The sequence below is a fragment of the Malus domestica genome, chromosome 04, assembly GCF_042453785.1.
Source record: "Malus domestica chromosome 04, GDT2T_hap1".
In the NCBI taxonomy this organism is placed as follows: Eukaryota; Viridiplantae; Streptophyta; class Magnoliopsida; order Rosales; family Rosaceae; genus Malus; species Malus domestica.
Genome location: NC_091664.1, coordinates 6,277,992 through 6,290,827, shown reverse-complemented (window position 1 = coordinate 6,290,827; position 12,836 = coordinate 6,277,992). Strand labels below are relative to the sequence as shown.

Here is a 12,836-nt window from a genome sequence, read left to right as displayed (position 1 = left end):
GTGTGTTCATAAAGAAGTCACATTCCGGATTTGCAATCGTTGCAGTTTAGGTCGACGACATGAACCTCATTGGAATTCTCGCAAAGCTTGAGGAAATTGCTGAGCACTTGAAATCCGAATTTGAGATGAAAGATATTGGGAAAACTCGATACAGTCTTGGCCTGGAGATCGAGCATTGTTTGTATGAAATCCTATAGTACATGAATCGAACCACACCTAGAAGGTGTTGCGAATTTTTAATGAGGATAAAGCGAAGTCTTCGAGTACACCTATGGTCGTTCGGACTCTAGATGCTAAACAAGATCCTTCCCGTCCAAAGAAGGGTGAGGAAGAGATTTTGGAACCCGAAGTTCCATACCTAAATACAATTGGGGCTTTACTGTACTTGGCTCAATGCATTAGACCCGATATCTTCTTCGACGTTAATCTTTTAACTAGATACAGCAATGCGCCCACACGCAGGCACTGGAATGATGCTAAATACATTTTCCATTACCTCAAGGGTACGACTAATTTGGGCTCGTTCTATACATGTGAATCTTCGAGTGTTGCCGCCCCCCTCGGTTCTCAGATTGATTCTCACCTTGTTGGTTACGCAGATGCTAGATATTTTTCTGACCTACATAGGGCACGTTCTCAAACGAGCTATGTCTTTATCGTTGGAGACACAGCTATATCTTGGAGGTCTACCAAGCAAACGCTAGTTGCGACTTCTTCAAACCATGCTGAGATTATCGCCCTGCATGAAACATCGCGTGAGTGTTTTTGGTTGAGAGCAGTCATGTAACATATTTGATGCGCTAATGGTCTTACTTCCGTCATTAACCTTCCTACGACGATCTTCAAAGACAATGCATCATGTATCGAGTAGTTAAAAAAGAGATACATCAAGGGAGACAACATCAGACACATAGCACTGAAGTTCTTATATTCTCACCAGCAACGACAACATCAGAACATTGAAGTCAAGCAAATCCGTTCTCAAGACAACCTGGCCGATCTTTTCACCAAGTTATTGCCCAAGTCTACTTTTCAAAAGCTCGTCCAAGGAATCGGTATGCGTAAATTATCTGAGTTGAATTGCTTGTAGTTCTCTTATTTGGAAGTTATGTCTAACTTAGAGGGAGTATCATAAAGCATACTCACTTAATCTTAATGTATTCTTTTTCCTACTGGGTTTTTGCTACCTAACGAGGTTTGATGAGGCACCCATTCTGGGATGATCATACTCCATTGAGTTCATTACTTTCGTCTTGTTTGACGTTTGTTTTAGACATTATGTATACTTCTCACTTTTTTCCTTAGCCTATGGGTTTTTCTCCCACCTTGGGTTTTACCATAGCGAGGTTTTGTGAGTTTTACTACCAATGCATACTTTCTTAAGTTTGCAACTTGCATTCGCCCGTTGTGCCACCAACTTCATCAACTGTTCTACCTTATCTGATGAAGATCTAATGTGATGGTTTGTTGAGTATTTACACACTTAAGAGGGAGTGTTGCGGTCGTATTTAGAATATGAATGTGATTGTGTAAATCCTAGTGTATCTAGCGATATCTTTGAATATTCCCTTTAGTAGTTAATATCCTATTAGAGTTGTAATCCTAAAAGGGTAAGGATTTAACCTATCCTACTACTATAAATAAAGGCATAATAGGGTGATACAACACATACCTCACAATTAAATCTCTCTCTTCTCTCTCTCACTACCACCGGCCTCCCTCTCTCTATTCCCTTAGAATAGCTCAGTTAAATAGGCTTACAACAAGACTAAAATTTTAAACCATAAAGGTTAGAGGAGAAAAGCAGTTTCTGAGTTATTGTTGGAGCAATATTAGAAAATATGAAAAATAACGACATAATTCCAATGATAATAATCATAAAGAAAGTCACAACATCAATTATATATGAAATTAATATAAACAACTAGAGATAAAGTTAGAAAAACTGACAAATTTGGAGATTGAGGCTTGCATAAATGCAATGTCCTAAAGATAGAATTTCGCCCCTACTCTTGTGCTTGTAGTTCGATAGGCGTCTATCTCCCAGGATTCAACAATCTATAATCCGAAGTCAAAGCACTTCAATCTTCGGACTCTGGCGAACTTTATATATTCCATACTCTCAAGATACGACTCGAAATTTGACACACGAATCATTTGAGAAACAAAGTGGGGAAACCCTATTTCTCAAGAGTAAAAATAAACTCTAATTTTCTATATCTTAATGATAATGGTTTCATGAGTTTATATAGAACCCAAGTACTTCTTGTTAAGGAGATGTAACTTTTCATCTATAAGTATACATCACTTATCAACAGAATACACCTAAACAACATAACCTTTCTAAGAAATTGGTTAACATTATTTTTCATTCAATTATTAAAATTATATATTACAATATTTCATATTATAATATATAATTTCCAATAGTTATGGCTTAAAATTTTCTGGCTTAAATTTTTAAGCTTTATCCCACGGAGTTAGAGATGGTCTTAGAGGGGTGGTGAAAAATAATTTTGAATTCGTGTAAGTTGGAAAAGATTCAATAGCCTTATATGGCAAAAAGTTCCATGACCAATTTGTGAAAACTTCCAACATACGTTCATGAAAAAAAATGCACAATTTGCATCTCTAAATAATATACAAAGTGCAAATGTTATTTCTAAACTTTCTAAGCAATTTTGTTACTTATTTTAATTAGGACCCTTATTTTATATTACTGTTTTCAATGATTCTTTTGAACAACAATATACAAACAACGATGTCTATCTTAAAGGATTCTTATTTCACTTTCTTCACACAAAACTACCAAAATTTTAGATGTACATATCGTGTGAATAAAACAAAAAAAATATTATTGCAGACACGAAAGCTAATCTAAAATTTAATTGCTAAAAAAGATGTAATGTTACAATTTTTCGCTAAAGTGATAGCTACACACAAAAATAAAACAAAAAACCGTGGGATACTACCAACGTGCTTGGTTGAAAAAAAAAATGACAAGTTCCAAGCGCAAGAGTGATCTAGTGAAATAATTTACGTAGATAAATACATCTAAGTCGCGTGTAAAAAAAAAAAAAAAAAAAAACCTTTCACATGCGCGGAAGCACGTGTAGAAAAGCTAGTTAGTTGAGTCTGGATCCTCTTTGTGATGATCCCGAGGATATATAAATCATGTTCATTTATCGTACATCGTGCGGTCAGAAATTATTTTGAATATTTTTATTTAAAAATAAATATAAACAGTACTTGATAAAAACTGACCGTACAATGTACGATGAACGAACACGATAAACGGATTCCCAGAATCCTTACCAAAAGGATCCGGAGATGAACTTCTTGTTAGTTAGTTCTGATTGTAGAGCAGAGAACTACTTCTCCTATAGGTATAGGCCCCTTATTTTTAGGGATTTGTCTCTGATTGTGGAGCAGAGTTCTGACTGTTGTTTTGTCATGTGTCGTATCCTCATTTGTTGGGAACTATTTATTCTATTTTATAAAGGGTTTTTTTCATATTTTAAAGCAATAATTACGAGGGCAAACTTGGGCTTAAGAAAATATTTTAAGGTGATCACAGCCGGAATTATGCGGAGTGAATTAAAAGTTTAGTATAATGTTATAAATATATGAGAGTTTTGTGAAGATACGATAAACTTTAAAAATAAGAAAAACTAATGAAAATGGCTTGAAAACTTTGAGTTTTAATGATAAGGACAAAATAAAGGGTAAAGTGAATAGTACCATGATTGACTTTTTAGTGTAAAAATGTGGTTTTTCGTTAAATGAACAGTACCAGGTGCTTTTCGTTAAAGTTCCCTTAAAAATAAGTATAATTAATGCGTACAATTACAAATCAAAGTCCAAGTTAGTATCCGTGCAAAACCAATGTAGTTCTATTCTATATATTCATTCTAATAAAAATATAAATTAAAACATTTAGAGAAAAAAATGGAAGATGGGGATGAGCCTAGAACTAGAAGAGAAGAACCGGGGAAAGGTGGCTTCATGGGGTTTTGCAGAACTTTTTCAGGAATTCCAACTCTTTGATCAATTTTCGACGCAAATGCCGACATTCGACGACTTGTATCTACTGTTGACACTTGATTTCCCCCCAGAGAAGCGAGACTTAAGAAAGCTAATCTTAACCTCAAGGAAGAGCATGAAAAAGAAATCCATAACTTAGAAGTTAGAGAGGCCTTCCCAGGAATTGGACAATCTACGGATGGGAGCCTTGTTGAAAAAGGGCCGCCGGGAGGGTCATTATTCCTCGGTAATTTTTCGCAAGGACGCAGAGAGGTTAGAGTGGTCGGTATGGGTGGGAAACGATCCTTGTTAACTTGAGGCTCAAGGCCCTTGTTTCTGGTGCTGCTTGAGGTCAAAGGCAGCCCAACCACCAGACTTAGACCGTGTTCGTGACATCCACCTATATGAACACATATATAGAATATAAACAAGAGTCATGACAAACCAAGTAACAGCATGATGTCAAATACTTTATCAGTACCGGTTACTTTGCTAGCAAGGCTAGTCTGTAACTTGCACCGAGCATACAAAGAACGCGGAGATATTAGATAGAAAAGCTAGCATGAAGGTGATAAAATTCATGTTTCTCTCCCTATACAATCAAAATTTTGGAATCCAAAGTTAAAACAAAGATTTGTATGAAAAAGAAGCAAATGGTTGTCTTTTACATTTAATTCTACTGCATATATGTGAGAAAAACTGCATATATGAAGTCGGTGATGAATATAAATGATTTCCAGAAGTTCCATACAGACAAAAAGAATTTCAAGCATACAATGGCAAAAGAAAGCTAAGAAAATTGATCAAAACAAAAGTAACAGAGAGATGAAACCCATTAACTGGAAACAAGATAGCATCAAAAATGTACCTCGCTTTATATATAAATATGGAATCCGAGAATTGGGCATTATTCAGGAAGAACACACCAAGGAGTTAATCGATCTGACGGCTGAGACTTTCAAAGGATTGCAGGAAAACGAAAACCTTCAAAATCTTAGCTGACTCCCATTGTCCAATTTTGATTTTCGAATAGCTGCAACAGCACGAAAAGTAACAGAGGAGAGCAACAAATGCCTAACTCTCAGTTTGCTCCCTCAGCCTCACATTCCCAAATTCCAACAGCCTTTCTCTTCACAGCATACTACAAAGAAATGAAAGTTTTATTCATTTTTCTTTACACAAGAGAGAACAAAGTTGTTGATAAAATACAACTGCACTACCTTTGCCACAGAATTCACAGAAATATTTGCCAAGACTGCTGACTAACGTCCATCCACTTACGCAGACTAGCACCGCAGTGGGTTTTTAAACTAAGAGGCAGAAAACAGAATCATAAACACTTCCATGTAAAAGCAGATCAAAACTTCAAAAATCAAAAATATATTTACTCAAAGAATAAATCCGAATGATGTGCATAATTTTCAACCAAAATAACAATGGAATACAGAGCAAGGAAAAATCAACTGGGATGCCTTAATTCTGATACCATAGAAATTTGCAAATCAGATAAAACTCCTAAGAAAGAATTCGCTTTTAAATTATACCTACAGGCTGCAAGACAACTAGCCTTCTTTATTACCACAATGAAAACTCTTTTTTTGGCATATAACTGTAACATTGCAAGCGTATCAACCAAGTAAAAACTACTAAAGCCAATAAATTTCACACTGATATTACATGGCCATTAGACAAGCAATTAAAATAAATATAAAAACGACTAAATTTCATAGCTAATAGAGAACATGGTGCATAAGAATAAAAGCATTGAGAGGTCACTAAATGGAACTTACCATATTTCCCAGGACAGCTTCTATGTCCTTCTAGTTGGCAACAGAAAAAAATTATACCAAACAACAATTAGAGTTAGGATTCAAGAACTTGAGTTTCACATATGCAACAAAAAGCTCTGACCAAAAACAAAAGTTATTCAAGAAGAAATATCCTATGATATCTTCATGACATATATGCCAAAAAACTTTATATTGTCTGTCAGGAATCAACAACTAGTTTCTGCAATCTGCATCACATACATTCTCAATTTCCAAAACATTGTCACAAAGTTTTGCTAATTCTCACTAAGAGAGAATTCAAGTGCATCATCATCTATGCTTTTTTTCTTTACACCTAGATCAGATATTGAATAAAATCAAGTTCACACAAAATCCCTGTATAAACTTAAGTGGGAAACAGCCGCTATGGTTTAACCAAAAGTTGAGAGGCCTAGCTGCTCAAAATATATGTCTTCATGCAGCAAAGCTATGCTCTCGAATATGTGTTTCAGTTTCTCATGTTGAGCCATCTCCTCCAAAATCTTATCTTCAGAAACGGCTCTGATTTTCTTCTCGAGAGAATCATTCCTGTCTGAATCAGAAAATACCAGCTCAGACAAACGGCTCTTGTCCACTTGCCGCCGGTATTTGTGCTCTTCATTCGTTCCATCCATGAGGAGGTGGTACACATAGACAATTTTTTTCTGCCCCAGCCTGTAGGCACGGGATATTGCTTGCCTCTCCACCGATGGATTCCAAGTGACATCGAGCAACACAACCCTTGAAGCTCCGACTAGGCTTATGCCTTCGCAGCATCCTTTAGTTGAAGCTAGTAAAACCTTTGCTTTACTGGATGGGTCATTGAAAATTTTCATCGAAGACTGACGCTGCTTCATATCACATTTTCCATCCATGTAGAGCACTTCTTCCCCTTCACTCCAGTGAAACTGAGATCTCAGAAGATCCCTTGCAAGAGTTAATGGACTAATATACTGACAGAAAACAAGAACCCTCTCATTCAAAGCATCACTGAGACGAATGAGTTCCATCAAAAATTTTGTCTTCACTCCAGCATCAGGATTCAATTTCAGTTCTTTTAACCTATCCCAATCACCAGAAAATGCATCTTCGTGAAGCAAGAGGGAAGGATGAATGGAATTTATAGCTTCCAAGTGTTCATATTGAAATTGTTCCTTTACACCTTGAATTCTCTGATGAAACTTTTTCTGTAGCTGCATCGGGTGTAAAACAACAACGGAGTTCCTTAACCCAGGAAGACTATCTTGCAGTACAGAACCCTTGTAGACATTGACGAACGGGGCAATCTTTTCTTTGACCTCTGTAGCATGTTGTTCTTTTTCAGCAGCAACTTTTTCACTACAATTGGCCACAGAAGTCCACTGCCACTTCTCTACGTTGCCTTTTCGGGCTCGGGATCTGAGAAAATCTCCAGTGAATTTAGCAGAGTCGATTGAGGCTGCAAACATAGGCCTCACCACGCAGATTGTATTAAAGAGCTCCTGAAAATTATTCTGGAAAGGAGTTCCGGACAGAAGAATCCGCTTTTTAGTTTTGATTTCTGATAAAGCCTTCCAAATATGACTTTTGTTATTCCGAGGAGTGTGGCCTTCATCAAATACTACAAGACCAGGAAACTCAACAAGGATATCCCTCATTACCTCAGCTAGGCCTTTTTTCTCGGCTCCAGAATGATCTGCCCCAGAAAGCTTCTCAAACAATTGATAACTGATTCCCAGGATGCTTCTTTCCTTGGCCCAGGAATACAGCTTCAACATTCTGCTGTTGTTTACTCTGTTTATGCTTTTCGGGCCATCAATTTTCATCATCAAATCAACAGCTGCTTCGTTTTCTTCACCAGATAACTCCGTGTTGTTTAGATTGTGAAAAGGAATGTCAAACTCCCATTTTTTGAACTCCTCTTCCCAAGTTAGCAGCATGCTGCGAGGAGCTATCAAAAGTGGCCTGCACTTTGGAAACAACTTCAGGTATGTCTGGAGAAAGACAATGGTTAGCCGTGTCTTTCCAGTTCCAGGAGCGTGTGAAATTATGCATCCATTCCCAGAATAATCACTGCTTCTTCTTTTCAGCTCCTCAACATGTATTCCACCAGCTATATGATTCCAGATGAATTCAAAGCCTTCACGCTGATGAGAATACATACTGCTTTGAACACCTGGAATGAAGTCCCACACTGTGCCTTCAGCATGAACGTGAGAACTGCAGCCAGAATGGGGATCGGAACCATAGTCAAGAGATTGAAGCTCATCAAAGATAGATGGGTTGTCTGGTTCATAGACTCTTGCACCAAATCTTTCGCAAGGGTACTTAACCTGGAATGCGCATAACCAAGGGAACAATCACATATCTGAAATGCCAAATCATGATAACTACGTTGATAAGCATGCAGTATGAGAAAGCAGACAAGGAAAATAATCACGAACTGAAGATTAAACCCTACATGTTAAATCATTCAAAGCGTATCCTTGATTAGAGTCAACAAATTCTTTAAAAACATATCGGATTGGCCAGAAACATTCCAATAATATTTTTTTAACTAACTTGAAATTTTGAAAGACTAAAACCAACAAGTTGCAGCTTCTAGAAGTATGAATGCATCAGCAATGAGATCAATAATAATCCTAGTTCTAAAGAAAGAAAAAAATTTCAGGTTAGGTATACCAATACATAAAGCACTGTCAAGTTAAAGACCAGAAGCTTTGAGTACCCAAGCAAACTAAAAAACAACAAAAATCTAATGATAACAAATAACAAAAAAAGGACAACAATTGGATCAACAACTTGAATTGTCAGTTTGCTCTAAGAGCCAACTCAAGTTACAGGAGAAGGAACAGATAACAAGTGTAGTTTTTCCGGTTATGAAAACACAGCATAGTTTCATTCCAAATCCCTCCAACCAAAAGATAAATAAAATCCCGCCTAAGTAAGCAATCCCTTGCTCTATTCTCAATACATATATGAATAAAATTGCCAACAAAGGATGCAAACTAAAGAATTTTGCAAACAATACATGTTGCTCTATATTCAGCATTACCATAAGAATTAACTATAATCTAAGTTTTACAGGAAATGAAAAAAAAAAAAAGGACTTAACTAAAAGGAACATGCATAAACTTACAAATTCTGGTACAATATACTTGATCTCCTGATCTAAGTAAGAGCAAAATCTGCATCTGCTTCCAATCTCTTCATCAAGCATAAGCTGATGAATCCCTCGCTTACAAAGGGCAGCTGCATTCTCTTCACAAACAGTGGGGAGTGGATCTTGATTCTCAACCTGCCAATCAAAAACATTCACTTACAATCAAAACTAAACAAATAATGACTCAGCTATGCATGTAGAAGAAACTGACCAGATCATTGAACAAATTTAACAACTAATAATGATGTTAAACGCTTAAAGTGAAATGCACACTACTAGGCTATACAACACTATCGACTATCAGAATGGGAACAATGCGTTTATGCCAACTACCTCATGTGATTCAGTGGAACCAATTTCACAAGATTTGAGATCAAAGTCAAGGTAATCCCAAAGTTCTTTTTCTTCTGGATCCATTTCTTGCTTCTTTGGTACACTTGGCTGCGTAGATGTAGATCCAAAAGTAAACTTCAGTGGAAGAGTGGTAACTTGAGCTACTGGTGGATTTCTTTCATCTTTCAAAGCTTCATTCCCAAGTGTATCTGACCCTTCCTGTAGCACTTCTTCCTTCTCATAGATGGAATCCACAAGAACATTTAAAACATTGCAGTGTTTGGTTTCCCACATGGACTGTCTGTTCGTAAGCTTCTCCATATGCCCTTTATTCTCCTGTTTCCCAACATGCTGCCACTTCTTCACCTCAACACCACCCTTAACACTTTTTCCCTTTCCCTCTTTGTGACTTCCCTTTTTAACCTCCCTTCCATCAATATTGTGCACCTTTATCACCTCAACATTATCCTCTACACTTTCCCGCTTTCTGGCTTTCCTGCTTCCCTTTTTTCGCTCCCTTTCATTTACATTCTCCAGTTTCTTCACCTTAGCATCCCTTTTATCAGTTCTTTGGATATTCACCTCACCATCACTTTCATCGCTCTGTTGGCTGTCTCCGCCAGAAGAACTCGACTCCTTAGAAAACTCAGAACTTTCTGACTCTTCTGGGTCATAATCCTCATCATCCGAATGAGCGCTTTCCTCTTCACTAGACAGGAGGGTATCTGTTTCATATGAGCTATCAGAAACAAAATCTCCTCCTCCTCCTCCTCCTTCTCCAACTCCTTCTTCACCTAAATACACCACATCAGAATCACTATCCTCCAAATCAAGTGGACCACATTCAGATGTTTTTCCATTCTTTGATCCTGCACTCTGTATATCAATAGAATCCATTCCATCATTATCATTTTCTCCACATGAATCTTCACCAATGATTTCAACACTGGGAACTTCACCACCATCAGACACATCTATAGACTCAAAATCCATTGAACAACCAGACCTCCGTTTCCTAGACCCTCCAGAGGATTTTCGTTTCCCAACCTTTTTTTCGCGTTTAGCTCCTCTAGAGGGACCTGCAGTGGCCCCCTCACCATCATCAGAATCATTTATGGACTCAGAGTCCATTGAACAATTTGACCTCCATTTCGTAGACCCTTCACAGGATTTTCGTTTCCCAACCTTTTTTTCGCGTTTAGCTCCTCTAGAGGGAGCTGCAGCGGCCTCCTCACCATCGTCAGAATCATCTATGGACTCAAAGTTCAATGAACATCTGGACCTCCATATCTTAGACCCGCTACTGGATTTTTGTTTCCCAAGCATTTTTTGGCATGTTTTAGCTCCTGTGGAAGGACCTGCAGTGGTCTTCTCACCATGATCAGAAACCTCTATAGACTCGGATTTTATAGAACAACCGGACCTGCACTTCTTAGACCCGTTGCTGGAATTTCGCTTCCCAAGCCTTTTATTGTGTTTACTTCTTGTGGGTGGCTTTGCATTGGCCTCCTCAGCCTCATCAGAAACATCCAGTGATGCATAGGCTCTAGCCTCCTCCTCACTTTCATCAGAATCATGTACATACGTGTACTCCACTGAACTTCCAGGCGACGATTTCTTGGAGCCATGAATGGATTTTTGTCTCTGGGCATTCTTTTCTTTCACATATCTTTCGGGGTGACTCACACTGACCTTGTCACCCCTACGATTCTTCTTCCAGTTCTCATAAAACTCCTTCCAGTACAACTCTTGGCCCCGCCTGGTTCTCTTTGCTACTGGCAAGCTGTAGTCCATCCTAACAAGTCCAAAGTTTCCACCTTTTTCTGCCTAAAACATGAAAATTCCCCCAAATAATCAGCTTTTTCTTTCCCCAAAACCCAGAAACACGCGCACACACAACAATCTTACAACACATGCACATATATATATATATATATATATATGTGTGTGTGTGTGTGTGTGTGTACACACACAGAAACAGAAAAGGAAAGATTTTGAGTGAATAAAAAAGAAGCAAGCTTTAAGTTATTAGCCCCAAAGATCCAAACTTTTTCACCAAAGACGCAAGATTTACAGAAATTCGGCTCTTTAATATCAAATCGCACACACACAAACACAAAAAATATACAAAAACAGAAAACAGAGCCCAACATTATAACCACAAAGATCCAAACTTTTTCCCCCAAAATTTGAACTCATCACAAAAGTCAGCTCCTTTACCTCGAACACAGACGCGCGCACACAAAAATAAAAAAAAACTGCACATGTACAATATAAACACCCAGAATATAGCAAAAGAGAGAGGAAGGGAGAGAGAAAGAGAGACGTTGAGACTTGCCTGCAACAATGGAGGAAATCTGCAGAGGGAAAGGACGAAGGATGACGGAACGAGAGAGTCGTGGTAAAATCGGGGAAGGCTAAAAGGGCGCCAAGGGAGGAGTGTTTCAGAGCATGCAAAGCCACAGAGTTTCAGAGCACCAATTTCGTCAATTTTTGGTCTTCCTTTTTTTCTTACCGTCTTGGAGAGAGTTAGACAATTGAGGTCAAATTTGGGTGTGAAAATCTTTCATGTGCCGGGAATACCAGGTCAGCACTCCAATTAAGTATTTTAACCCAATAAACTCCTGACAGCTGCCCACCAGCCTTTTCCTCTTCTGAGCAAAAACCCTTTCTCTTCCTCTTCTTCTGCCTTCTCGGTCACATCTCTTTAATTTCTCTCCCCTTTCTAGCCCTAATCATGGATTGTTGTTCCAAAAAAATAGATTGTTGTGCTGCTGGCTGTTTTTAATGCTTTATTGCCATGTTTCCCTGTTTGTAAAGGAAATTATTTTTTTCACTTCGAAATTCTTATTACTTCAAATTTTTTACATTTAAAAAAAATTAGTTTATGAAGAATGTACAATGAAATTTTTAAAAGTGTTAATAACATTTTTTTTTTAAATTGTGGAGCCATAAATAATTCAGAAAATTATAAATCCAACACACAAACGTTTATTCACCATTCAGGACAGTGAGATAAGACAAATGAACTAAGGTAAAATTAATAACCAATTCATACGTTTACATTGTCCAAATTGAAGGCATATTCCTTTATTCATAGAAGCGCAATCAAATCCAATTAAGAACTCTTCAAAAATAAATCTTAAATATTATTATTTATTTAATAATATCTCTGAGGATTATTCTTAAACATTTTTAAGAAATTTCGATCTTAAAGATACTTGCATGTTGCATCTAACGGATAACACACTTTGGCCAATCGGACGCTAACACATAGCGTGAGATCCCTACACATATGGCCAACCCTAGCTCCTATAGCTTCCCCATCACCCGTTCATTCTCTTGTTAGTTAACTATACGCAATCCAACCCTAAATCGCTCATTCTTTCTAAAGTATTTCTGACTTTAATCATCGGAGGTTCATTGGCCAACTTCTCCTGTATAGCTTTGGTCGTTAACCTAAGATGTCTTCTTGTTTTGTAGGGATAGTTTTGTCAAATCCGAAGATGGCGAAATTTTGCCACAACATA

General features: G+C 37.6%; 2 protein-coding genes across 2 annotated transcripts; one reads left to right on the top strand and one right to left on the bottom strand.

The window, feature by feature from the left end:
- Window positions 1-59: 59 nt before the first annotated feature.
- On the top strand, window positions 60-787 carry LOC139194953 (secreted RxLR effector protein 161-like). The gene is made up of 2 exons (XM_070820116.1): window positions 60-177; window positions 291-787. Exons 1-2 carry the CDS (start codon window positions 60-62, stop codon window positions 785-787), a joined length of 615 nt encoding a protein of 204 aa, XP_070676217.1.
- Window positions 788-6,000: 5,213 nt separating this feature from the next.
- LOC103405312 (SNF2 domain-containing protein CLASSY 4-like) lies at window positions 6,001-11,773 on the bottom strand. Its single transcript, XM_029100957.2, has 4 exons — window positions 11,641-11,773; window positions 9,307-11,129; window positions 8,950-9,108; window positions 6,001-8,143 (listed from the first exon to the last, which is right to left on the bottom strand). The coding sequence occupies exons 2-4, from the start codon at window positions 11,098-11,100 to the stop codon at window positions 6,224-6,226; spliced, it is 3,873 nt and encodes a 1,290-aa protein (XP_028956790.1). The 5' UTR covers window positions 11,101-11,129; window positions 11,641-11,773; the 3' UTR covers window positions 6,001-6,223.
- Window positions 11,774-12,836: the final 1,063 nt, after the last annotated feature.

Excerpts from the sequence above, each read along its gene's own strand:
- LOC103405312 (XM_029100957.2), bottom strand. The coding sequence starts at position 11,100 with ATGGACTACAGCTTGCCAGTAGCAAAGAGAACCAGGCGGGGCCAAGAG. Across the intron at positions 9,109-9,306 it reads GTTCCACTGAATCACATGAG|GTTGAGAATCAAGATCCACT; the intron begins GTAGTTGGCATA and ends TTTGATTGGCAG. Across the intron at positions 8,144-8,949 it reads AGTATATTGTACCAGAATTT|GTTAAGTACCCTTGCGAAAG; the intron begins GTAAGTTTATGC and ends TGCGCATTCCAG.
- LOC139194953 (XM_070820116.1), top strand. The coding sequence starts at position 60 with ATGAACCTCATTGGAATTCTCGCAAAGCTTGAGGAAATTGCTGAGCAC. Across the intron at positions 178-290 it reads TGGCCTGGAGATCGAGCATT|ATGCTAAACAAGATCCTTCC; the intron begins GTTTGTATGAAA and ends TTCGGACTCTAG.